The sequence below is a fragment of the Dryobates pubescens genome, chromosome 1 (genome assembly GCF_014839835.1).
Source record: "Dryobates pubescens isolate bDryPub1 chromosome 1, bDryPub1.pri, whole genome shotgun sequence".
In the NCBI taxonomy this organism is placed as follows: domain Eukaryota; kingdom Metazoa; phylum Chordata; class Aves; order Piciformes; family Picidae; genus Dryobates; species Dryobates pubescens.
In genome coordinates, this window is record NC_071612.1 from 3,117,884 (window position 1) to 3,143,744 (window position 25,861).

General features: G+C 46.1%; 1 protein-coding gene across 1 annotated transcript in view; it reads right to left on the minus strand.

The window, feature by feature from the left end:
- Positions 1 to 25,861, minus strand: part of LOC104305109 (contactin-6) — a 203,351-nt gene that overhangs the window by 152,819 nt on the left and 24,671 nt on the right. Inside the window, exons 2-3 of the mRNA XM_009905929.2 lie at positions 18,734 to 18,847; positions 13,746 to 13,880 (exon numbers count right to left, since the gene is read on the minus strand). Of these exons, the coding sequence (XP_009904231.2) occupies positions 13,746 to 13,800 (55 nt within the window). The 5' untranslated portion in view covers positions 13,801 to 13,880; positions 18,734 to 18,847. The remainder of the gene's footprint in view (positions 1 to 13,745; positions 13,881 to 18,733; positions 18,848 to 25,861) is intronic.

Here is a 25,861-nt window from a genome sequence, read left to right on the forward strand (position 1 = left end):
AAGCAGTTCTCCCCCAGGAGGGTGGTGAGAGCCTGGCACAGGCTGCCCAGGGAGGTGGTGGAAGCCTCATCCCTGGAGGTGTTTGCAGCCAGGCTGGAGGTGGCTGTGAGCAGCCTGCTGTGGTGTGAGGTGTCCCAGCCCAGGGCAGTGGGGTTGGAACTGGCTGAGCCTTGAGCTCCCTTCCAACCCTGGCAGTTCTGTGGTTGTATGGAATGCTAGGTGTGGGCTTTATCCTCAGTTCCTAAACAATGTAATTCCATGAGAATTAAACATTTAATTTTGATGTATTTGTTTTCTTTCATTTGAGGCCAAGTTTAATGGAAAATAGAGAAAAGGGGAGCTCAGGAGGATGAATAAACCCCCAATATCTGAGGCAAATCAGAAGAATTTATCTGCATTATTATTATTTGAAGGTTCAGGAGTCTATATTCTAGTCTGCAGGAAAATGTCTACTTTGCTTGTGATTTTAACTGTGTTTGGAGCTGATGGAACAGAAAGTATGAAAACTCTGGGATCTGAATATAATAAGACCTCTGAGGGGAGTGCTGTACAGATGGCACAGCTGTAATAGCTTCGGTCAGACAATGGTTCATCTCTCTCTCAGATATTTTCCTTCAGCCAAGCCCTGCACATGGTCCCACTAGACTAATCCATCCATATTTTTCTCAAATTACAGATCAGCATGTGTCTCAGAGCTGGCTTCCCTTGAACACACCAGCAAGCAATTTGAGTGGTAATCACAAGATTTTCACTTCCAGATAGCCACGGGAAAAAAATGCCTCACGTCTTCAAGAGGTTTATTTTTGTAGTGCAGGCATGATAACCACAGCCTGAATCACAGCATGTTAGGGGTTGGAAAAGACCTCTAGAGATGGAGTCCAAGCCCCATGCCAGAGCAGGGTCATCTGGGACAGGCTGCACAGGAACACATCCAGGGAGGGGTTTGAGTGTGTCCAGAGAAAGAGACTGCACAACCTCTCTGGGCAGCCTGTTCCAGTGCCCTGTCACCCTCACCATAAAGTGCCTCCTCATGTTGAGGTGGAACCTTCTGTGTTCTAGCTTGTACCCCTTGTTCCTTGCCCTATCACTGAGCACCACTGAAAAGAGCCTGGGATCTTCATCTTGACACCCATCCCTCAGATATTTGTAGACCTTGATCCCCTCACAACCTTCTCTTCTCCAGACCAAACAGCCCCAGGGCTCTCAGTCTTGTAGAAGAGATGTTCAAGTCCCCTGATCATCCTTGTAGCTCCCTGTTGGATTGTCTCCAGCAGATCCCTGCCTCTCTTGAACTGGGGAGCCCAAAATAATACTGTGTGGGATGAACCTACTCTGTGAGCTCAGACCCTGGGGCAACCATTTTCTGTCCCAGGCAAGTGCCAATGGTAATGATGATAAAATAGTTCTAAAAATTAATTAATGTTAAACATTAAAGGGGATTTTCTTTTTGCCCATATATGATTTTTTTTTCTGCCAAGAGATGGCAAGAGGAAAAACCAAACCAGGTTGTTGAAAGCTGTACCCCAGGAATGTCAAGCAGGTGTGAATGCAGTGAGCTCAAAGAAGTTTTCAGTGCTAATTTCTGCTCAACAAGAAACACACACACCACACACACCCAGAAACAGCAATCAATAGATGCTAAATGAGAGAAAGTAGCAAGTCAATAACAAGAGATGTTTTATGTTCAGGCCTCTGCAAACAGTGGAAGGGATGATCAGCCTGTGATGATCTGGAAATTGCAGATATTGTGGGCAAGGTCTTCCCCATGTCAGTGTGTGCTAACCTGCTGGATGGGAATATCATAGAGTCATGGAACTGAGTTACCATGTGGATACCTTTGACCATAATAATATGTTTGGACCGAGGTGTAGGAGCTCCAAGTCTGAAATAGATCTTGAAATCCAGCCCTGTGGTTTTAGTTCATAGCCAAAGCACCCTGCTCTGATGGTGGCCTCTACAAAACAGTGCCTTCAAAGTAAGCTTAAAGAGCAGCTTGCTACTAGGATCGTAGAATTGTTAGGGTTGGAAGGGACCTCAAGGATCCTCTAGTTCCAACCCCCCTGCTGTGGGCAGGGACACCTCGCACTAGACACAGAACAGATACAGAATTAACCAGGTTGGAAAAGACCTCAGAGATCAAGTCCAACCTATCACCCATCTAATCAACTAAACCACTTAGTTCCTCAAGCAGTCTCTTTTTAAACACCTCCAGGGATGGTGACTCCACCACCTCCCTGGGCAGCACATTCCAATGGCCAATCTCTCTTGCTGGGAAGAATTTCTTCCTAACATCCAGCCTAAACCTCCCCTGGCACAGCTTGAGACTGTATCTTCTTGTTCTGGTGCTGGTTGCCTGGGAGAAGAGACCAGCCCCCACCTGGCTACAGGAACCCTTCAGGTAGTTGTTGACGGCAGTGAAGTCCCCCCTGAGTCTCCTCTGCTCCACACTAAGCAACCCCAGCTCCCTCAGCCTCTCCTTATAGGGCTGTACTCCTAATCCCCTCACCATCCCAGATGAGGTTGCTCAGAGCCACATCCAGCCTGGCCTTAAAAACCTCCAGGGATGTAGCTTCCAACACCTCCCTGGGCACAGTTTTTATTGCAGTGAGAGATCAAGCAGGCTGTGCGCTTCTTTCTGAAGGTCTGCACAGAAGCAGTGTATGAAGCTAGGGACAGGAAGGAGCCCTGTGGAATGTGGAGGGCTGCAGCAGATGTGCAGTTTGAGCTTGTTTTGTGCTTGTATGTAACCAAGATGAATTTTGGAAGCAGGCTCCCCACCAAATACTTATATCAGCTGTAAGAGTTGTGCTCAGTTGCATTGTGCTTGAGAACAGTGGTGTGCTGCAGCAAACTCTTTCGGTGATGTACTGTTGTGCCATCTTTAGAATGGAATAGAATAAACCAGGTTGGAAGAGACCTTCAAGATCATTGTGTCCAACCTATCATCCAACACCACCCAATCAACTAAACCCTGCAACCAAGCATCCTGTCAAGCCTTGTCCTGAACAACCCCAGCAACGGCGACCCCACCACCTCCTCGGGCAGCCCATTCCAGTGGGCAATCACTCTCTCTGTGTAAAACTTCCTCCTAACCTCCAGCCTAAACCTCCCCTGGTGCAGCCTGAGACTGTGTCCTCTTGTTCTGGTGCTGATTGCCTGGGAGAAGAGACCAACCTCTGCCTGTCTACAACCCCCCTTCAGGTAGTTGTAGAGAGCAATAAGGTCACCCCTGAGTCTCCTCTTCTCCAGGCTAAGCAACCCCAGCTCCCTCAGTCTCTCTTCATAGGGCTTGTGTTCCAAGCCCCTCACCAACTTTGTTGCCCTTTAAGTTTCCTTTCTTTTATAGTTGATTTTTTTTCTATTGCTGGCAATGAGGAGGCTCAAACAAACATCAGAAGTGCTTAATCACCTGCTAATTTCAACTTCTTGGCAGTGATAACAAAGTGCCACTGCATTTTCTTTTGAAGCTGTTGCAAAGAAAAAAGGGGGGGAGGGGGGATTAAAAGAAATAACAAATAGAGCCCCAAATTACTTCTAAAGCACAGGGATGGTATTTTACCAAGTTAATAAGCCTTTCACACAGAGAGATGAAATAGTTTGATAGGAAAGAGAGAAAAACAAACATGTGAAATTCACAGTTAGGGGGGGAAAAAAAAAGCCCTTTTTTATTAATATAAAGTAACTAATTGTTGAGATTAGGAAGCAACAATTATTTAAACCACCCTAAAACTGGGTTAGGCCTTTCAAGTCCTAGGAAAGCCTTATCCACAAGAGCCATCTAGAAAACATAAAACTCCAGTAATGACTTCCATGAATTCTACTATGCTCCACTTAGCTTCGAGAACTGTAAATAACATCCTCCTGACAGCTAAGTCAATGCAGCCTAAAAATCTGAAAGTGCACCCTCAAAGAGGCAGCTGAGCTCGAACTTTTTCTTCACCATATGGCTGTGCTTAAGGGAATTAAAGAAAAAAAGAGAGATTTTAATTTTTTTTTTTTTCTGGAAAATAAAGTATGAGAAGGTAGAGACTTCTATAATTTGTTTGTAGTAGAAGCCTCAGCCCTGGAGGTTTTTAAAGCCGGGCTGGAAGGGGCTCTGAGCAACCTGATCGAGTGTGAGGTGTCCCTGTTCATGGCAGGGGGGTTGGAACTGGATGATCCTTGAGGCCCCTTCCAACCCTAGCAGTTCACTCATTAAATTATTACCATTCCCTGTATCCAGGTATATAAGGGAAAGAGGGATGTGTAGCTTGTTTAGAATAACAAAGCTTCCAGGTGGGTTTATGTCTGCTTGGGAAAAAGCAACAGACTGCCCCCCACATTCATAGAATCATCCAGGTTGGAAAAGACCTCAGAGGTCATCAAGTCCAACCTGTCACCCAGCACCTCATGACTAATTAAACCATGGCTCCAAGTGCCATGTCCAATCCCTTCTTGAATGCCTCCAGTGATGGTGCCTCCACCACCTCCCTGGGCAGCACATTCCAATGGCCAATTACTCTTTCTGGGAAGAACTTTCTCCCCACCTCCAGCCTAAACTTCCTCTGGAACAGCTTGAGACTGTGTCCTCTTGTTCTGGTGCTGGTTGTCTGACCAATCCCCACCTGTCTACAACATGTTTTCAGGTAGTTGTAGAGAGCAATAAGGTCTCCTCTGAGCCTCCTTCAGGCTAAGCAACGCCAGCTCCCTCAGCCTCTCCTCAGAGGGCTGTGCTCCAGACCCTTCCCCAGCCTTGGTGCCCTTCTCTGGACAGGTTCAAGTGTCTCAATGTCCTTCTTAAACTGAATAGTACTCAAGGTGTGGTTTAACCAGTGCTGAGTACAGGGGCAGAATGACTTCCCTTCACTAAATATGAGGTGAGGTTTCAGCAGAGCTGAGCTTTGCCCTAATTCTTCACCTTTCCAAAGCAAGTGCTGAGCTTGCCATTGCAAACTGGAGGCATAAAGCCACCAATGCTGAGTTCTCCCCACCACCACACCAGCTAATTGCTACTCACCTCAGTAGTTACCTCTTTATGTAAGGCATTATCATTGCTGCCTTGTCTTTTCTTTCTTCGTGTGCTTTGTTATCATAGTACCTGAAACCACACACTGGTGGGAGTATATCACCATTTAAATTGAGTACTGAAGGAAAGGGTTATCTTAAACTGCATGTAGCATCCTCCTCTTCAAGCAACCAGCAAGTGGCAGAGCCAGAAATTGCTCACAGGCCTCCTGAGCACCGTTCCCCTTTGTCACAAAAGGATTCATCCTCTACAGTGCTTTACACCAAGGACAGGGGTTCACATTCCTCACACACTGGCTTGTTTTGTCCAGGTTTTGCCCTTAAGTTAGAAACAGTTTGTGCTGCTGATAAGAGAGGGGAAATGGAAGCAGTGAAATTGCTCATTTCTTGTTGCTATTAAAATGAACCATGGAGGGAGCAGTTCTGTGTAAGCCCTTCCAAGACTGAAGGGGAGCACCGCAGCTCACTCCCTGTGAGTTCCAGTTCAAGGTTCTCTTTGGGATAATATTTTTTCCACATGCAGTGTCTGCAAAACTGGGTGATGGATTAGAAAAAACACCTTATTTCCCCTTCCTATTTCTCATGCTTTTGCCTCTGCTGGCACATGTTCTTATGTTGTTGGGGTTTTTTTTATTGCTTTGGTTTGGGTATTTTGCCTTGAGAACAGCATTTTCCCTGCTAATAGAGGAAGGATTAGGTTCTGGTTTTGTATCTGAGCATATGGTGTGACAGTTCTTGGAGTTCTAGCTTTCAGCTGGGATGTTGCTGGCCCCTGTCAGACCCAGACAACTGATCTGTTGCATGCAAAGGGAAAGCAAATGAGGTGTCAGAGGAAAATGATAGTGAAGGTCACACCTGAAAGACCTGCTCTCCCGGCTCTCGCTACCCGTGTTAGCCTGCGCTGGAGAAGCAGCTTATTCTACTGGGAAATTGTCTCCCTGAGACTGTTTTCCTTCAGCAGCAGAGGCAGTCAAAGCATCCTGACTAGATATGAAGGAAAGTGAAGCTGTGCTGCCTGAGGTCAGAGTGGCTGGAGAGCAGCCAGGCAGAAAGGGACCTGGGGGTACTGGATGAGTGTAAGCTGAACATGAGCCAGCAGTGTGCCCAGGTGGCTGAGAAGGCCAATGGCATCCTGTCCTGTTTCAGGAACAGTGTGGCCAGCAGGAGCAGGGAAGTCATTCTGCCCTGTGCTCAGCACTGGTTAGGCCACACCTTGAGTCCTGTGTCCAGTTCTGGGCCCTTCAATTTAAGAAGGACATTAAGACACTTGAACATGTCCAGAGAAGGGCAATGAGGCTGGGGAGGGGTCTGGAGCACAAACCCTATGAGGAGAGGCTGAGGGAGCTGGGGTTGCTTAGCCTGGAGAAGAGGAGGCTCAGGGGAGACCTTCTTGCTCTCTACAACTACCTGAAGGGTGGTTGTAGCCAGGTGGGGGTTGGTCTCTTCTCCCAGGCACCCAGCACCAGAACAAGAGGACACAGTCTCAAACTGCACCAGGGGAGCTTCAGGCTGGATGTTAGGAAGAAGTTCTTCCCAGCAAGAGAGATTGGCCATTGGAATGTGCTGCCCAGGGAAGTGGTGGAGTCCCCATCACTGGAGGTGTTTAGGAAGAGGCTGGATGAGGCACTTGGTGCCATGGTTTAGTTGATTAGATGGTGTTGGGTGATAGGTTGGATTGGATGATCTCAAAGGTCTCTTTCAAGCTGGTCTATTCTATTCTATATCAGGTAAAGGTGTGCTCCAGGTTTCACTGGGAGAGCACCCTAGGCCAGCCATGATCTGCAGACCATCATCAGCTTGAAGTCAACTAGGAGTCTGAGCTGGGAAGGACAAAAGCCAGGGCAGCTGGCTGCAGGTGTACCCCAGACCATAAATATCATTCTCAATATAAAGGGAGAAGTTTGCTGAGGATGGGAGCTCCTCCTTCTCTTGCTTCTCCCCATCCTGGAGAGGCTTATTCATCATTCAGCTCCCAAGAACTTCTCTTCTGTTTATTATGGCTGCCATACTTTTACTGGGGTGGTGATAACTTTATGTACTATTAGCATTAATATTAGTCTTGCTGTTTCACTACATCTGTTTCCCCTTCAAACTATGGACCTTTCTCTGTTTCCTAATCTCCCTTCTTGGCTAAGGAGGTGGTCGTCAGGTGATAGAGCCACTGCTATATTTTAGCCCTACATATGGGCTCAGCACCTGTTAAAACCAAATCAGAGTAACAGATAATTTTATAGCCCATCCTCTCTGAATGCACTCCCAGTCCCCATTTCTGCCTCTTGCTGGTAGCCAAAATGTGTCCTCTTTGAAATGGCAGAGGAAGGGCTGCCCACCTCTCTGTGGTCCACCACCATGCTTTCACCTGCCCCAGCAGTGCTTCTTCAGGGCATGAAGCATTCTCTCTTCTGCTTTGTTGTTCCAGCCTGTGAGTGTTGTTCAGTGATGCTGGGAAATGAGCTGGACCCCGTGGCTCCCCCATAGCATGGAAACCAAGGTTTGCCTTTAAGTGTCTCTCATCAGTCTCCCAGCAAGGTCAGGAGTGTGGCAGGTCCTCTCCTGCCAGCTGTTTGGAAGTCATTTAAAGAAATACAGCTTTCAGGGTCACTGTTTCCCAAAGTCAGGAAAACTTCCCTGTTGTCCAAGGGAGACCTAATTATCCTTCTGTGACTCACCAGTCTCCAAATGCCTCTGGTTGTTTGGAGAAGCCTTAACGTTTCTGGGCTGGGCTAGTTCATCTCCACCACTTGCTGCTAGAAATAGCAAAGATGTCACTTGTCTTAAAATATATGGTCTGCTGTTCCACTCCTAAAGGTGCTGTTATGCTAACAATAAATCTGCAAGAGACTGCAGACAGAGCGTGGGATGTGATGTATTCAATATTCATCACGCTGTGACCCAAAGGAGTATCAGGACGCTTTATGTTGTGAAATTCCTCTCTCTAATTTAACAGTTTCAGGATGATGGGCCAAAATACAGCCCTGGGAGGTTTGCAGCTGCATCTGCAGCTGAGTTGAAGCCAATGAGCCAAAGGGCTGTGTGAAAAATGCAGTTGAAGCCCCATTCCAAAACGAAGTTCCAAAGGGGATGGCTTTTGGTGTTTATATTGTCTATAGCTAATCTTAAGGTCCTGAGAGATTTTACTGGCAACTTCCTTTTGCTCTCTACATCCTAGAACCACAGATTCAAAGGGATCTTTGAAGCTCATCTAGTCCACTCACCTGCAGTCAGCAGGGACATCTGTAGCTAGAGCAGCTTGCTCAGTGCCCCAAACAACCTGACCTGGAATGGTTTCAGGATTGGGGCTTCTACTGCCTCTCTGGGAAACCTGAGCCAGGGTCTCACCACCCTCACTGTAAAGCATTTCTTGCTTCTCTTACAGTCTAAGTCTCCCCCTTTTAGCTTAAACCATCTCCTCTTGTCCTGTCACAACTAGGCCCTGCTAATGCTCTGTCCTCCATCATTCTTCTCAACCCTTTTAAGTACTGAAAGGCCATAAGGAGATCTCCCTAGAGCTGCTTCTCTTCTCCAGGCTGAACAACTCCTAATATATGCAAGACTACAGGTATTTATGTGACAGGCAGGAGCTACCAGGAATCAGATACAAGGAGGCTCATAACAATGCCAGCCTTAAGAGATGGGAGAGGACACAGAAAATCTGGGCAAGCTGTCTAGGAGTAAGACAAACTCCTGCAGAAATACTGAGAAGGTAACTCTCCTCCTCTTCCTGAACAGTCAAGAGCCTTGGAGAACTGAAAGGAGGAAGCAGGGAAACTCAAGATATTTGTAGTGGACCTGATGCTGAAGTGGGACTGTCCATAACCTGCAGTGTGGGGAGCTACCAACAGACTTGTTTGTTCCCCCAGTACCACTCAGGTCAATCACTGGGAAAATAAAGCTGTGCCTGTCTCTCTTCTCAGATCTTCTCTTAGGTCTGCAACCTGTGTTCCTAAACTGGGTACATGAAAAAGATGCTAGAATGGCTGTTCAATGCCATTCTTTGGATCACAGTATTGAGCTGAGTTTATTAACCATAGGGGTTTGGAACTAGATGATTTTCAAAGTCTCTTCCAAGCCAAACCATTCTGTGATTCATTACTGACCGAGGAGAGAAGGGCTGGAGCAGAGACAGAGGAGGTAGATGTTGGTACATTAGCAACCTGCTGCAGAACCAGGCCTGGCACCCATTTCCAAATAGTGCATTAAGGTGCATCTGATGGATGCTTCAGACTCCTTCCTCTCTCCATCTGACACTGCTGGCAGTTAGCCTTGCACAACAGCTCCAGAGGAAGGAGTATGAGCCAGGAGAAGCCATAGGAGGAAAACCTGAGACAGTTTTGTTACGAGGAGATAATTATTTCTTGAGCACTTTGGGCACTTTATGATTCATTTTGGCATCCCATGATCCTGCCTAGATCTGTAATCCAGAAAGTGAGTGCTCTTTCTTAACACAATAATAATACCAAGCAAAGTTTACATAATGATTGGATTCAATGATCTTGAAGGTCTTTTCCAACCTAAGTGATTCTATCACTTCCAACAACAGCATAATGAGGTGGTTGTCATGCATCCTTATAACAAGTACATAGCATTTAAAGTAATGATCTCTGAGTTTATTTTCATCACCCTTCTTGCCTCTGGTGCTCTGCTTAGATCAGATCATCTCATTTAAATAGCAATGGGCTATGGAGGGAAAAAAAATAGTCTAATCTGTTCCCCTCATTGTGTCACTGTTCATGCATGTATTGCTCTGGTTTATTTTATCCCCTAAGGTGCTTGCAAGGAAACCCTGAAGACCCTTATTGAGTCCCATAAAAGAGCTCTGCTGGAAAATCAGGAGTGGAAGGGAATATTGCTCTTGCTATGATCTTTCCACACAGAGAGAATATAGAGGGGAGTTTGAGTTTTGAGTAATTGAATTGCCATTTTTTGGGGTGTAATAATCTCCCCCTCTGCTGCACAGCACATTTCATCCTTAGATTTCAAGTTAATTTATCAGGCCATATGATTTTTATTCTGCATCTCTGGTAGAACAGAGCTAGAAACAAGGAAGCAATGAGTGACCAATGTCATCTAAGAGCCTGAATTACCTTTCAAGCCCCAGCTCACAAGACTGCTCTGCTCAGCATTGTGACTAGTTCCTAATTGCCCCACTCAGTTCTATTATTCTTAAATTGATGTGAACCATCCATACAATAAATCAAAGAAGTTTTGCCTGTAACTGCAGGTTGGACTACTACCATCAAGGAGATCTCACCATGCCATGTACTGAAAATCAGCATAGCTCTGCTAAAATCAATGGAATTAATTTGTACCTGGGTATAAATTAGCTCATCTCAGTGAAGCCAGTGGCAGCTTTGGCTGTTCCTTTAATTGGTGGCAGGATGAGGACAAAGGTGCTGTTGTGATCCACCCTTGGTGCCTGGGAATATGGAACACTTACAATTTGAGCTATTGTTAAGCCTTCAAAAACCTGAACGTGTTAAAGTAAAAGTGAGCTCCTGGTATCTTTCAACTCAGTTGGCCCAGGATACTGGGCTCATTAAAAGATGATCCTCTAGAATGAGGAAAAAGGTGAAAATGACAAAAAGTTTGAGAAATGAAAGCTTGGGGGGGTTGGGAAATGAAAGCTTGGGGGGGTTGGGGGGGGGGGAAATAATGAAGGGAAGCATTTGGAAATTCAAATCGTGGGTGCAAAAATATCTTATCCACCATGGAGCTGTGCTACTCCTCCTGTGATTCCTCTCCCAGGATCACCAGTTCACAGCTGCTGAAAGCCAAGAAGAAGTTAGAGAGGAATTCTGTTCTGCCCCTGTACTCAGCACTGGTTAGGCCACAGCTTGAATATTGTGTCCAGTTCTGGGCTCCTCAATTTAAGGAGGTCATTGAGACACTTGAAGGTGTCCAGAGAAGGGCAACGAGGCTGGGGAGGGGTTTGGAGCACAGCTCTGTGAGGAGAGGCTGAGGGAGCTGGGGTTGCTTAGCCTGGAGAAGAGGAGGCTCAGGGCAGACCTTAAGGCTCTCTACAACTACCTGAGGGCAGTTGTAGAGAGGTGGGACTTGATCTCTTCTCCCAGGCACCAGAACAAGAGGACACAGTCTCAAGCTGTGCCAGGGGAAGTTTAGGCTGGAGGTGAGGAGAAAGTTCTTCCCAGAAAGAGGAATTGCCCACTGGAATGTGCTGCCCAGGGAGGTGGTGGAGTCCCCATCCCTGGAGGTGTTCAAAATAGGCTTGGATGTAGCACTTGGAGCCACGGTTTAGTTAGTCAGGAGGTGTTGGGTGATAGGTTGGAGTTGATGATCTCTGAGGTCTTTTCCAACCTTATTCATTCTATGATTCTATACTTTAAAAGATTGGACTGAGTCCTTTTCTTAGAGTAGTAAAGAAGGAAATGATCTCTGAGAAGTACCTAAGAGGGCTGATAGATGCTGTGGCAGCGCAGTGGGCAGTGAAAGGCACAACTGGGACCCTAAATTGGTTGGGATTTTTTTTTTCAGGTCAGCATATCTGGGCTTAAACAAGTGACTGCTTGCTTGAAATCTCTGCAGATAATACAGAGTCCTTCCCATGTTGGTTGTTTGCTCATAAATAGGCACTTAGTATTGATTTACCAGAAAGGCTGGTCCCAAGATTTACATTATTGCCTACATTCTATTAGATAAAATATCACCAGGTTTAATTTAAATCACATTTTAAAGTGCTACCAAAGCCTGCACCCTGCTTCTGTTTCTTCATTTCGAGCAGCAGCTGACTCATGCACTGCATAATTAATTTCAGTACCATTTGAGGTTACTTTAATACAATTTCCTCATAAGCTCATAAGTAACTTCCCATCTATTTGGAGTTCAATGCATTAATTGTAGCCAAAAGTCGGTTGTCATGCTTTCTCATCACCGACAAGTGTGAAGGGTCAGCTCAGCCCCAATTTCATTTCAACCTCAGAGGGTTCACTTCCCATTTTGTGTCTGTTTTTCAGATGAATCTCTAATGAGTCACAAGCTAAATCCATTTATAGGGTTTTGTGAAGCAGGATTGTCGAGCTATATGCTTTGAATTAAAAGAATGGTTAAAATGAACAAAAAGAAAGGGATGAGCTCAGAATATCAATCCCTCCATGTGAACAAACCGGGGCCATCTTCCCTCCAATATATTAGCAACTTGGTGATATTCTAATTAAGCAGAATCATAGAATCAATCAGGTTGGAAATTAGAATCAGTTTAGGTTGGACTCAATGATCTTTGAGGTCTCTTCCAACCTTGGTGATACTGTGCTACTGTAATCAATAAGGTTGGAAAAGACCTCAGAGATCATTAAGTCCAACCTATTACCTAATACCTAACACCTCCTGACAACTAAACCATGGCTTCAAGTGTCACATCCAAGCCTTTTTTGAACACCTCTAGGGATGGTGACTCCACCACCTCCCTGGGCAGCACATTCCAATGGCAAGTTACTCTTTCTGGGAAGAACTTTCTCCTCACCTCCAGCCTAAACTTCCCCTGGCACAGCTTGAGACTGTGTCCTCTTGTTCTGGTGCTGGTTTCCTGGGAGAAGAGACCAACTCCCACCTGGTACAAGCTCCCTTCAGGTAGTTGTAGAGAGCAATAAGGTCTCCCCTGAGCCTCCTCAGGGGCTAAGCAAACCCAGCTCCCTCAGCCTCTCCTCATAGGGAAGGGATATTCAAGAAGGAAAATGAGGGAAAGCAGTCTTGTTTCCTCCAACCTCTGAAGATTTGTCTGAAGACATCCTGAAGATTGTCAGGATGCCCAGCACCTGCTTCAGTGACAGGGTGGGTTGTGTGAGGCTCTATCTTCGTGTCAACTGGGCACTAAGCAAGATGGTCTTTCAATTTTGGTATTTATTTTGATACCCATGATGATCCTTATCTATTCTGAACATCACTGAATCACAGTGTTAGGGATCTGAAGGGACCTCAAAAACATCACAGATGAATGCTGCTGCTTGTTGTCTTTAAGTTATATGTCTTTAAGTTATATGTGATTTGAAGATACTTCATGAGTATGAAGGCAATTGAAGAATAGAATAGAATAGAATAGAAGGATGTGATATTGAGTGTGGAATCTAAACCATCCAACAGTCCCTTGCTCCTCATCAAACTCCAGTTTTCAGTCAAGCTCCATGGCTTTATGCTGTGGCTAAGAAGGGCCTTTCAAGGGCATGTTCCTGCTCACTGCAGGGGGGTTGGACTAGATTGCATATGGCACTTGAAGCCATGGTTTAGTTGTCAGGAGGTCTTAGGTTGGACTTGATGATCTCTGAGGTCTTTTCCAACCTGGTTGATTCTGAGAGTCTTGATGACCTTTGGAGGTCCCTTCTGACCCAAACTGTTCTATGATTCTATGCTGTTAGCCCAGTAAGAACTGAACCTTCTTTCCCCACCCCCTCAGTGTTATAGTTTAGGGGTTTTTTACAAGCTGTTACCCTGGGACACAAGGTTCCTAGATCTACAGAATCATAGAATTGTTAGGGTTGGAAGGGACCTTAAGGATCCTGTAGTTCCAACCCCCCTGCCATGGGCAGGGACACCTCACATTAGATCAGGGGTCCTGAAGCATGGATTCTTGGTTCAAAGGCACAACATGAAAGCATGTCCCAATGAAAAGCTTCTTAGTCAATTGTTCCTGTAAGTACTGGTAGTTTGGGTAATTGCATCTCCTTACCAGAAGAATTATGATACTGATATGGATTTATCAATCAAGAAACACTAATAGTGGAACATTTTACCTGTGCCGCAGCTCATGAATGGCAGCAGACTTATTAGTTTCCATAGCAACACCATCTCCACTTTCCAAGGTCAAAAATTCCTCCCATCCAATCAGTGGAAAGTAAAGTGTGTCTTCCTGTGACTACCTTGATGCTCTGTGGAAAAAAAAAAGGAAGAGATACTGGGTGATTAAAGAAGAGTTTCAAAGTAAATCCCCCAATTTTCCCTGTGTAAAATCACCTTCTGCTGAGCCTTTTGGAGACGGGGGCACTAAAAATGCAATAAACAGTCCAGATAGGATCATAAAAACAATAATTCCCCAAGGCAACAAAGCTGGAAATGAGATGAATGGAGAGCATGTGTGAAGTCTGAGAGCCATCCATTCCCTCCACCTTGCACAGAGATCATTTGCACTGCAGTCTGTCCACATAAGAAAGCAAAAACCTGTGTGTGGTCCATCCCCCACCCAGGGAAGAGGATGTTAGAGGAGGGTTACAAGAAAAGGAGTTTGCTGAAGTCTGCTCCTCTTGGCTTCTCTGTGTTCAGCACACTTTATGGTGTTCCTTGCCTTATGGTGATCTGGATTCTTATCCCAGAAAAGATCAGTTGGTGATCTCCCTGGAGCCTTCTCTTCTCCAGGCTGAACAACCCCAACTCTCTCAGCCTGTCCTTACAGCAGAGGGCTTCCAGTCCCCTGACCATTTTTTATGTGGCCTCTTCTGGACCTGCTCCAACTGGTCCATGTGTCTCCTGTACTGAGGGCTCCACTGAAGGTGGAATCTCACCAGTGCAGAATGTTTCCTTGACATTTCTATTTGTTTACCTCCTGTGCTGGGCACTTCCCTGTAGTGGTTGTTTGGGTTTATTCCCCATGAACAGAGAGCGTTTTCCAGTGCTCCTATTCTGGTCCCACCTCTCTCCCTTTCCTCAAGATCTCTCCAACACCTTCTGTTTCTGGTCAGCACACATTCAACATGAGAGTTCTTTTGTGCAGATCACCTGAAACCCTTTTTAAAGGTACAAGATTTGCCAAAGGCACTTATGACTCAAAAGAAAAAGGACATCAGCCCTCTAATGTTACTCACATACTTCCCAGGGGGAATATGCTGAAAACAAAAAAAATCACCAGTGAAAGCCAATTAACTGACCAGATCCATCCTTTTCCAAATCATTTTGCTCCTTGTGTAAGGAGAGATCCTTCTGACAATCTTTCTGCTTTCTCATAGAATTGGTAGGGTTGGAAGGGACCTCAAGGATCAGCCACTTTGAACCCCCCTGCCATGGGCAGGGAAACCTCAAACTGCAGCAGGTTGCTCACAGCCACATCCAGCCTGGCTGCAAAAACCTCCAGGCATGAGGCTTCCACCACCTCCCTGGCCAACCTGTGCCAGTCTCTCACCACCCTCATGGGGAACAACTTCTTTCCTAACATCCAACCTGAATCTACCCAGTTCTAGTTTTGTTCCTTTTCCTCACCAGTCCTATCACTCCCTGACACCCTTGAAAGTCCCTCCCCAGCTTTCTTGGAGCCCCCTTCAAATATTGGAAGGCTACAGCTAGGTCTCCTTGGACCCTTCTCTTCTCCAGACTGAACATCCCCAACTCCCTCAGTCTGTCCTCATAGCAGAGCAGCTTCAGCCCTCTGCTCATCCTTGTGGCCCTTCTCTGGACACCTTCCTGCACCTCCAGAGCCTTCCTGTAACAGGGGCAACATTGGCTTACACATTACTCTTGAAACCAGCAAGTTCCTGCTGCTACCAATATCTAGAATAAACCCCCTAAAGCTCTTTGTATTCATATAAGGCATTGATCAATCCTTAGAACTGTAATGCTCTTGCTTCTAAGATTGCAAATTATGAGGCATTGTTGGGGGGTGGGGGGAAATAGAAATATATAGAGATTTACACAGACATTTTCTCTAAGTAACCCAACTGGTTTCCTTATTTCTCTCTGACAAACTCAAGGACCTAACTGGCAAGCAGGCACTTAATATTTTTTACAACATCTTTCCAACAGCAGCTTCCATGGGATTATTTACTGTCAAACTAAATCAAGAATAAATGGGGGGGGAAAAAAAACACCCCACAAAACAAAACCAAAGCAAAAACGAACCAAAAACCACCCTGAAATATTTATAGCATAAGGAAAAGGGGGGGGAGAGGAAAAAAGATCTGGTTCAGGCTTGAAATCCCAGCCTGGCATTAAATCAAGAAATGCACCAAGATAAATTGTGCCATCATGCTCTTTGTTTTCTGGATGTAACACTATCACTTATTCTAATTGTTATGCCACAGTTTGAGCAGTCTGGATAGATAGATGGAAAACAAAGTGTATTAAAAGTGTGTTAAAGTGCATCAGGAACAGAGTGGGCAGCAGGAGCAGGGAGGTCATTCTGCCCTGTGCTCAGCACTGCTTAGGCCACACCTTGAGTCCTGAGTCCAGTTCTGGGCTTCTCAGTTTAGGAAAGATGTTGAGATGCTGGAAGGTGTCCAGAGAAGGGCAACAAAGCTGGGGAGGGGTCTGGAGCACAGCCCTGTGAGGAGAGGCTGAGGGAGCTGGGGTTGCTTAGCCTGGGAATGAGGAGGCTCAGGGCAGACCTTATTGCTGTCTACAGCTACCTGAAGGGAGGTTGTAGCCAGGTGGGGGTTGGTCTCTTCTCCCAGGCAACCAGCACCAGAACAAGAGGACACAGTCTCAAGATGTGCCAAGGGAGGTTTGGATGTTAGGAAGAAGTTCTTCCCAGAAAGAGAGATTGGCCACTGGGATGTGCTGCCCAGGGAGGTGGTGGAGTCACCATCACTGGAGGTGTTTAAGAAGAGATTGAATGAGGCACTTGGTGCCGTGGTTTAGGTGATTAGATGGTGTTGGGTGATAGTTTGGACTTGATGCTCTCAAGAATTATTTCCAAGCTGTTCTATTCTGTTCATCATCATGTGGGGGAGCACTCCACTGTCCCTTAAAAATATACTGCTTGCATGGCCATTTGTCAGCACTATGTAATTTATACAAATGTGTTTGTTACAGGAGTAGTCAGCAGCTTCTTAGTTGGTTTTGGTGATTTTTCCCATTAGAGAAAACAAATCCCTAGGAATGGATTCACTTCTCAGATATTTTCTGTGTTTTTCCTCCTTCTCATTGGAGGAAGGAAGAATGTGTGTTCCTCAGACCTCCCGATATGAGGTGTGGGGCATACAAAGGTGTATCTAGAACCACAAAATCATTTTGCTTGGAAGGGATCTTTAAGGTCCTTGAGTCCAACCATTAACCCAGCACTGCCAGGCCTCCACTCTTGTGTTCCTCAACACCATCTCTACACAGCATTGAAACCCCTCAAGGGATGGGGACTCCACCACTGTGCCCTGGGCAGCCTGTTCCAATGAAGAAAGTTTTCACACTGTCCAACCTAAACCTTCCCTGGTGCAACTTGAGACCATTTCCTCTTGTCCTATTGCTTGCTACCTGGGAGAACAGACCAACAGCCCCTTGGCTCCTACCTCCTTTTAGGGAGCTGTAGAGAGCAAGAAGGTCTCCCCTCAGCCTCCTTTTCTCCAGGCTAAATAGCCCTAGTTCATTCCGTTGCTCCTCATAAGATTTGTGATCTAGATTCTTCACCAGCTTCATTGCCTTCTCTGGACACACTTCAGAGCCCCAGTGAAAGGAGAGGAATAGATAGAAATACAGTGGTGGAAAAAGAGATGGCTGAGGTGAGTCTCAGCCCATGGCAGGGGGAGTGGAACTAGATGATCTTTAACGTCCCTTCCAACCCAAACTTTTCTGTGAGCCTGGGGTGAACACATTGGTCAGCAGTAGCTCTGCAGGTAGCACAGCACCAAGTGTTGCATTGTAGGTACTCTGGGTAATATTACTGGGGGAGGGAGGGGGAGTAAGTGCACAAAAATATTGCTTTCATCAAACATTTCTCTTTTGGGACATCTGGAATGTTGAACTTTTCAGTCTAAAGATGGGATAGGGGTGGATGCACTGACTCGGTGGCATCACGCTTAGCACATAGGGGAGATGGTTTGTGTTGTGCCAGTAGCTTGCATTTCTATTGCTGCTTTCCCTTGGCAATAGAATTTAGGAGATGGTATTTTATTGATTAATTCATTAATTAAAATGACCTGGCATACATTCAGTGCCTTATCTTCAGCTCCAGTATTTTGTCCTGTATTGAGCTGAGGCTCAACGTGGTGCTGAGCTCTGGGTTTCAAGCCCTGGACTTCCTTCAGCTGCTTATTTTTTGTGAGTAACAAAACAGTCCCAAGATGAAACCTGTGGCAAAGGACAAAATGCACTTCTGGTGTCATCTGAGTTTTCAGGAGAATATGCAACACTTCACATTTCTGCCACAACTGTCTGTTAGTTTTGTTGAAGCCAGGAGGAGTCGGTTCAGGTGGCGAACTGACAGCTGCTGAGGTAAATGTTGGCAGGCAGTGGGAATGAGGAGATTTTGCTCTTAGCTAAATTCAAGCAAATTGACATTTTCACCCGTGGCAAAATGTAGCTATGTTTGCAGAAATAGCAGCTCTTTGACCTGGCAAAAGGAACGGTGTTTAACAACCAGCATCTGGGGCTAAACGCTGGCAGAGGAGCTTCACTCCGGGGCTGCCAGATAGGTGTGACTGCCTGTAGACAGAACTGGGCTCCCTGGGTCAAGAAAGAGAGAGGGAGCTACTGGAGAGAGTCCAGCAGAGGCTACAAAGATGCTGAGGGGTCTGGAGCATCTCTGTGAGGGGGAAAAGCTGAATCCTGGGGCTGTTGAGCCTGGAGAAGAGCAGCTGCAGAGGGGATCTGAGCAATGCTGATCAATAGCTAAATGGCTGGGGATCAAGAGGATGGGGCCAGGCTCTTTTCAGTTGTGATAAGCAATAGAACCATGGATCATGGGCACAAAGTGGAACATGGGAAGTTCCACCTAAAGATAAGGGCAAACTTGTTTCCCGTGAGGGTGACAGAGCCCTGGCTGCCCAGAGAGGTTGTAGAGTCTCTGAAGTCTTTCAAAACCCACCTGGATGTGGTCTTGTACAAGCTCATATAGATGACTCTGCTTTAGCAGGGGGGGAATTGAACTAGATGATCTCCAGAGGTCCTTTCCAGTCCCACTGTTCTGTGCTTCTGTGACCTGTTGAATGCATATAGGAGGAAAGGAACAAAAATGTGAAGAGAAGAGGCTGCAATCCAGGGAGTCCATGTGCAACCTTTTTATTCTGCTGCCTCAGCTTCCCCTCCCACCAGCTTCCACACATCTATATTATCCTTTGAATCTGGCCTTGCATATTTCTTTATTCTTCATCTGCCAGGAAATAAGCTGAGTCTGTCCCAGCCAGGCTTGCATTCTTGGCACACCATTGCTCCTGATCTCTATATTGTCTCCTGAGCACCTGTTTTGAAGGCATCTAATGTGAATGTTCTCATGAATGCCAATGATACACAGCTACATTTTTCTTTTCAAACTTTGTATCCCTCAGGCACTTTCTGCACTCAACCTATTTCCCAGATATCCATAACAGGCTGAATAGCCAATACCTGTAACTACCAGAGCAGAAGCCCCCAGTTTTCAGAGTCTCCAGCAAGATGTACTGATGCTCTTGTAGTACTTAGTGCTTATTTAAAATTATTGAACTATACTCTGTAAGAGGAAAGTACCCCAAGTTATTTAACTAAGCCTTCCAACACTCATCACTCTTATTTTCCCCCTCTATTTTTCACCAAAGCACTTGGATTTTCATGTGGTGATTTCTCTCCCCTCCACCCCCAACTGCTCTTGCTTATTTTTCCCAGGGAAGCAGGAAACATTGGAGCTTATCTGCAATTCAAATCCAGTTCAGAAAGCCTTAGGGCAAGGTTTCAATCTTGTGTTTTCAAAACATTTTCCTAAATCCTACCAGCTCATTATTTTTCAGGTGGCATTGGGGCTCACACCAGCAGGACCAGTTCTGGGACCCTCAGTTTAAGAAGGACATCAAGACACTTGAATGTGTCCAGAGAAGGGCAACAAGGCTGGGGAGAGGCCTTGAGCACAGCCCTGTGAGGAGAGGCTGAGGGAGATGGGGTTGCTTAGCCTGGAGAAGAGGAGGTTCAGGGGTGACCTCATTGCCCTCTACAGCTACCTGAAAAGTGGTTGTAGCCAGGAAGGGTTTGGTCTCTTCCCCCAGGCAACCAGCACCAGAACAAGAGGACACAGTCTCAAGCTGCACCAGGGGAGGTTTAGGCTGGAGGTGAGGAGAAAGTTCTTCACCAAGAGAGTCATTCATCATTGGGATGTGCTGTCCTTGGAGGTCGTGGAGTCACCGTCCCTGGAGGTGTTCAAGAGGGGACTGGATGTGGCACTTGGTGCCATGGTCTAGTCATGAGGTCTGTGGTAACAGGCTGGACTCGATGATCCTTGAGGTCTCTTCCAACCTTAGTGATACTGTGTGACCAGGGAAGGGGTTGGCCTCCTGTACTCTGCCCTGGTGAGGTCACACCTTGAATGCTGGGTTCAGCTTCGGGGTCCTCACTGCAAGAAAGACATCAATGTGCTGGAGCAGGTCCAGAGAAAGACAGTGAAGCTGGAGAAGGATCTGGTAAACAGGTCTTATGAGGAAGGAAGAGGCTTGCCATGAAAGATGGTAAAGATCTGTGTAAATGAACTTGGAGAATAAAAGGCTTGCTTGTCCCAGGTACCTCAGGCTAGCCAGGAAGAGGGGCATAGAGGGAAAAGGCATTTCAGTCTAACTCCTTGAAGCCACTCTGATGGTTTATCCTAACATTGCCAAAGGGAGAAAAGAGAGAGGATTCCTTGCTCAGCATCTAGAGGAAGGAGGCAGCAGAGCAACTCGGTTTTGTCTCTGTTTTTAGAGTCCCTCCATGGGATTGCAGGGCTGCAAAGCAAGATGCTTAATGAGAAGACTGAAATGGATCTGAAATGGAGCTTAGAAGCTGGAGGAACTTTTCATGATTCTCTGTTCTAAGTGCAACTGTAATATGTCACAAACTTCAATGTATATTCAAGCTGAATAAGTATGAGGAGTGGCTGAAGAAACTGAGGTTGGTTAGACTGGAGAAAAGGAGGCTGAAGGGGAGAACTTCTGGCTCTCTACAACTCCCTGAAAGGAAGTTGGAGCCAAGTGGAGGTTGGTCTCTTCTCCCTTAGTAACAAGTGGTAGAAGGAGAGGAAATAGCCTCCAGTTTCACCAGGGGAGGTGTAGGTTGGACATTAGAAAATACTTCTTTATTGAAAGGGTTCTCAACCACTGGAGCAGGCTGCTCATGGAGGTGGTTGAATCCCCATCCCTGGAGGTGTTGAAAGACAGAGAGATGTGGTGCTGAGGGACATGGTTTAGCTCCACACTTGGGAGTGTTAGAGAATGGTTGGACTTCCGACCCAGACTGTTCTATGATTCTAACATTCCAGAAGAAGGCACAAGATTGATGTATCTTAAAAATAACTTCTATTTCATTTTCATAGACAACAACAATTAGAGAGCTTAAACTAAGAAAGTTGAAAGAGAAATTCCCCTGCCCCACAACTGCACTGCAGAATCCCCCTGTGTGCTCGGTGTGCAGCCATCACCCTGCTAACATTCGCTGCTGCAGTGCCCTGGGAAGCTGTCAGCAGGTGACACACTTCCACCAGAACATTTGTGAGCAGCTACACTGGCTGAATGCAGCAGCACAAACTTTTGTGTGGGCATTCTCCACCGTATACAACCACATCTTACCAGGCAGGAGGCAATGAGAATTCTCTGTGTTTAACCTAAACATAAAGACTGGAAGATACAAAGCTCAAAGTGTTGCATTGTTGACAAATCAGTATGGACAATAAGTCTTTCAGCAGTAAACTGCTTAAGTCATAATTGCTGTAGTGCAGTCACAGCCCTTGTGCTTATCCAAGCCTTAGGACAGGCTTGGCTTGAGGTGAGGAGAAACTCTTTCTGAGAAGGCTAGCTGTGCTGCCCAGGGAGGTGGTGGAGTCCCCATCCCTGAAGGTGTTCAAAAAAGGCTTGGATGTGGCACTTGGAGCCATGGTTTACTTGTCAGGAGGTGTTAGGGATTAGGTAATAGAATGGACTTGATGATCTCTGAGGTCTCTTCCAATCTGAGCCATTCTGTGAATGTATGTCTATAGATCTGAGAATCTGTGTATTGATACAGAGTACAAAGGTGTCACTGGATTCAATCATCTCAACATGGAGGTGGTGGAAGCCTCACCCCTGGAGGTGTTTGCAGCCAGGCTGGATGTGGCTGTGAGCAACCTGCTGTAGTGTGAGGTGTCCCTGCCCATGGCAGGGGGGTTGGAACTGGCTGATCCCTGAGGTCCCTTCCAGCCCTGACAATTCTATGATTCTAACTGGTGTGGTTTCTTTGGCATATAAAGCTGCTGTGCTATTTCTGCTCTTTGCAGTGGCACACATGACAAATACAGACAGAAATACCTCATTGTGGTGTGTGGAGGGGGATGAAACTGGTTGTGTTTGGAGTCTTTTCTATTCATTATAAATCCTAGTCCCTTCCCCTGGGACACATAGCGAAGATGTTAGTAGGATGTTAGGGTGCCCTCGCACAGCTGATAGGATGCACTCCAAGATAGGTTTTCACAGCTGGAGCATTTCCTGAGCAGAGCTGGACTGTGCCAAGCACTGGCTTCACTCCAGATCCATCAATATATTCATTTCAGGGAAATGATAGGACTAAAATATGCTACCAATTCAGGTTGACACTGCTCCGAGTGGTAAATGGCATTCAAGTAAACTGCTTATCCCAGAGAGGTGGGAGTTGGAAAGAACCTCTGGGTATCATCTAATCCATCACTCCTGCTAAAGTAATGTCACTCACAGCAGCTTGTCCAGGATCACAGTGTCCCAGGTGGGCTTGGAATCTCTCCAGAGAAGGAAAGTCCATGAACTCTCTGGGCAGCCTGCTCCAGGGATCTATGAAATATGCCCTGCAAGTTGTGAGGAGATGAGAACTTCAAGCTAGACTTTGTAGGCTGTGAACTGAAGAGGAGAATATTTTTCATGTGACTTAGAGTTTAGAAGCTTTGTTTGGATAGATAATTTCCAACAACTGGAAGATGCTCTGATGTTAGGGAGAAATTATTCCCCATGAGGGTGGTGAGAGACTGGCACAGGCTGCCCAGGGAGGTGGTGGAAGCTTCATCCCTTGAGTTTTTTGCAGCCAGGCTGGATGTGACTGTGAGCAACCTGCTGAAGTGTGAGGTGTCCCTGCCCATGGCAGGGGGGTTGGAACTGGCTGATCCTTGTGGTCCCTTCCAACCCTGACAATTCTATGATTCCAATCACTCAGCACAGTCAATGGTAATTACTAAGCAAACACTGGGGTTGGATCAGAAGGGTTGCAAGGTTTGGCTGAGGTGTGTGGATCAATTTCCAATTCAATACAATATGAAGATGACTGAAAATGTTACATTTCCCAAGTCTGATAATGTAACCTGTAAGCTACTTCTGTTCTTCACTGAGAGAGTTGTTAGCCATTGGAATGTGCTGCCCAGGGAGGTGGTGGAGTCCCCATCCCTGGAGGTGTTCAAGAGGGGATTGGACGTGGCACTTGGTGCCATGGTTTAATCAGGAGGTCTGTGGTGACAGGTGGGACTTGATGATCATTGAGGTCTCTTCCAACCTTGGTGATTCTGTGTTCACAAACACTAAAGCTAAATGTCTAGATGGTACCCTGCTCCTGAGTGTGGAGGACCATACATGATCTCTCACGGATGAGAACTTTAATTCTACTTCATATCCAGGAGGAGAAACTTAGGAAATCTAGAAAGCAGCCCTCCAAATGTTATCAGTGTAACAATGATTAAAAAATAAAAGAAGAATAAATATATATATTGATTTTATTCTACCTGAAGTCAGTAGGAAAATTGCCATTTCTTCAGCAAAACTGAATCAAAATTGGAATGCTATCAGAAGACAGTGTGCAGGTTTCTCCAAGGATGGGGATGTTAATAAAGGAACTGCTGATAAACCTTTACAATCATATCTTGAAGGCTTCACCCCTTTCAAGGTCTCACACAATTGGTTGTTTCAATATGAGCCTTTTGTCACAGGAGCACTTTAATTTGTGCCACCCTGAAGTCCACTATTCAGTGTTTTCATTTTAATCTTTTGCTTGCTTCATATTTACTATCCCAGGTCTGGGGTTTTTTTTATTAAAATCCATATTAACGGTGTTGTGATATCTTTATGGTGCTCTTCTTTCCAGCAAACTCATATCCTGAGGCACAGAGCTTTAGGGTCTGCATTTCTTGCACATCTGTATCTCCAGCTGGTGGCCATAGAGGAAATCACAGACCAGGGAGGGGCTGATGCAGGGTCAGGTTGCCTCAGCTGACAGAATCACAGAATGATTGGTGTTGGGAGGGACCTCTGGAGATCACCCAGTCCAACCCCCATGCTAAAGCAGGGGCACCCACAGGGGGTGGCCCAGCCAGGATAGCAGTGTCCAGGGCAGTTTGGAATGCCTCCAGATGAGATTCCACAGCTTCTCTGGGCAGCCTACTCCAGGGCTCAATCATCCTCACACCAAAGAGGTTTCTCCTCATGTCCAGATGGAACTTTCTGGGTTCTACTTCATGCTTTTTGTCCTGTTGTTGGGCACCCCTGAAAAGAGTCTGGCCCCCATCCTCTTGCACTCTATTGTTTAACTCTTGCTGAGCATTGAGAAGATCTCTTCTCAGTCTGTTCTTCTCCAGGCTAAACAGCCCCAGGTCTCTTAGGGTTTCCTCCTCAAAGTCCATTCAGCATCTTTGCAGCCTCCACTGGACTCTCTCCAGTAGTTCCTTGTCTCTCTTGAACTGGGGAGCCCAGAAGTGGTCACAGTACACACCTAGTACCTTCCACTTCAGCAAGGGTCATACTGCTGTGTTTCTCAGAAGCCTAAGAATGAGCCTCTGTCCTCCTCATCAAGAGACACACAAGTGGTGCCCTTACCTGGCACCCTTGCATCAAGCTAATGGTTGAGGGGATTCCCTGCCATGGCTCACAAATCTCCTCTGATCAGTATGCAGTAGGAATTTACCAGTTACTGAGACCTTCTATTTGTTGTCCTTGGCTTGCTGATGGATTATATATTTACCAGCAGAGAATCTCATTTGTGGTTTATTGCTCTAACACCTGAAATGATCTCTTTCTTCCTTTTTTCACCGTTGCTCATCATTTGTTATTCCTCCCAATTACAGCCAAGCAGCTTCAAACCCTGGGCTCCCAGCCCCAGCACAGGCACCACAAGACAACAACTGGCTGCCAGCTTCTTCTACTTAAAATAAAAACCACTGTTATGGCCACTTTACTGAGAAACTGCTCATTTTCATACCTTCCCTACTGGAGGGATGATGTTCATTGTGTGCAAGGCATGTCAGGCACAAGCTAGGAAAGAAATCAGGGTGTACCATGAGCTTTGGGGGGTATTTGTTGTAGTACAGGTGTTTTATTCTTCTTGTGCAAATAACAAAGGCAAATCTTCCCCTACAGCTCTGAAGTGGACATTGAAATAGACTTGAATGATGTGGTGCATCTGAAGCTCCTTGTCTATTTCTTGGACTAGCTTGAAAGGCAACAAGCCATAGAATCACTGAATTATTGCAGGTGGAAAAGATCAAATCCAGCTGCCAACTTAACCTACCATGGCCCTTCAAACAGACCTTCAAAGCCCATGCCTGCACATTTCTTGACCATCTCCAGGGGTGGTGATTCCACCACCTCCCTGGGCAGCCTGTTCCAATCCCTGGCCCCACTTGTAGGAAAGAAATTTTTCCTAAGGTCCAACCTAAACCTCTCCTGGCACAACCTGAGGCCATTTCATCTTGTTCTATCACTTGCTGCTAGGGAGAGGAGACCAACACCTACCTCACAATGACCTCCTTTTTGGCATCAACAGAAGCATGAATGTGAATTATTCACTTCAGGTTTCCCCAGAGACCGGGCAGAAAATGTTTAGATTTTTTTTACTAGCCATATGTTGCTGTCCAGCAATAAATGAGGAGCTAAGGACTAGTTCTGGCCTGAAGAAGGAAGAAGTTCTTCCCCATGAGGGTGGTGAGAGCCTGGCACAGGTTGCCCAGGGAGGTGGTGGAAGCCTCATGCCTGGAGGTGTTTGCAGCCAGGCTGGATGTGGCTGTGAGCAACCTGCTGTA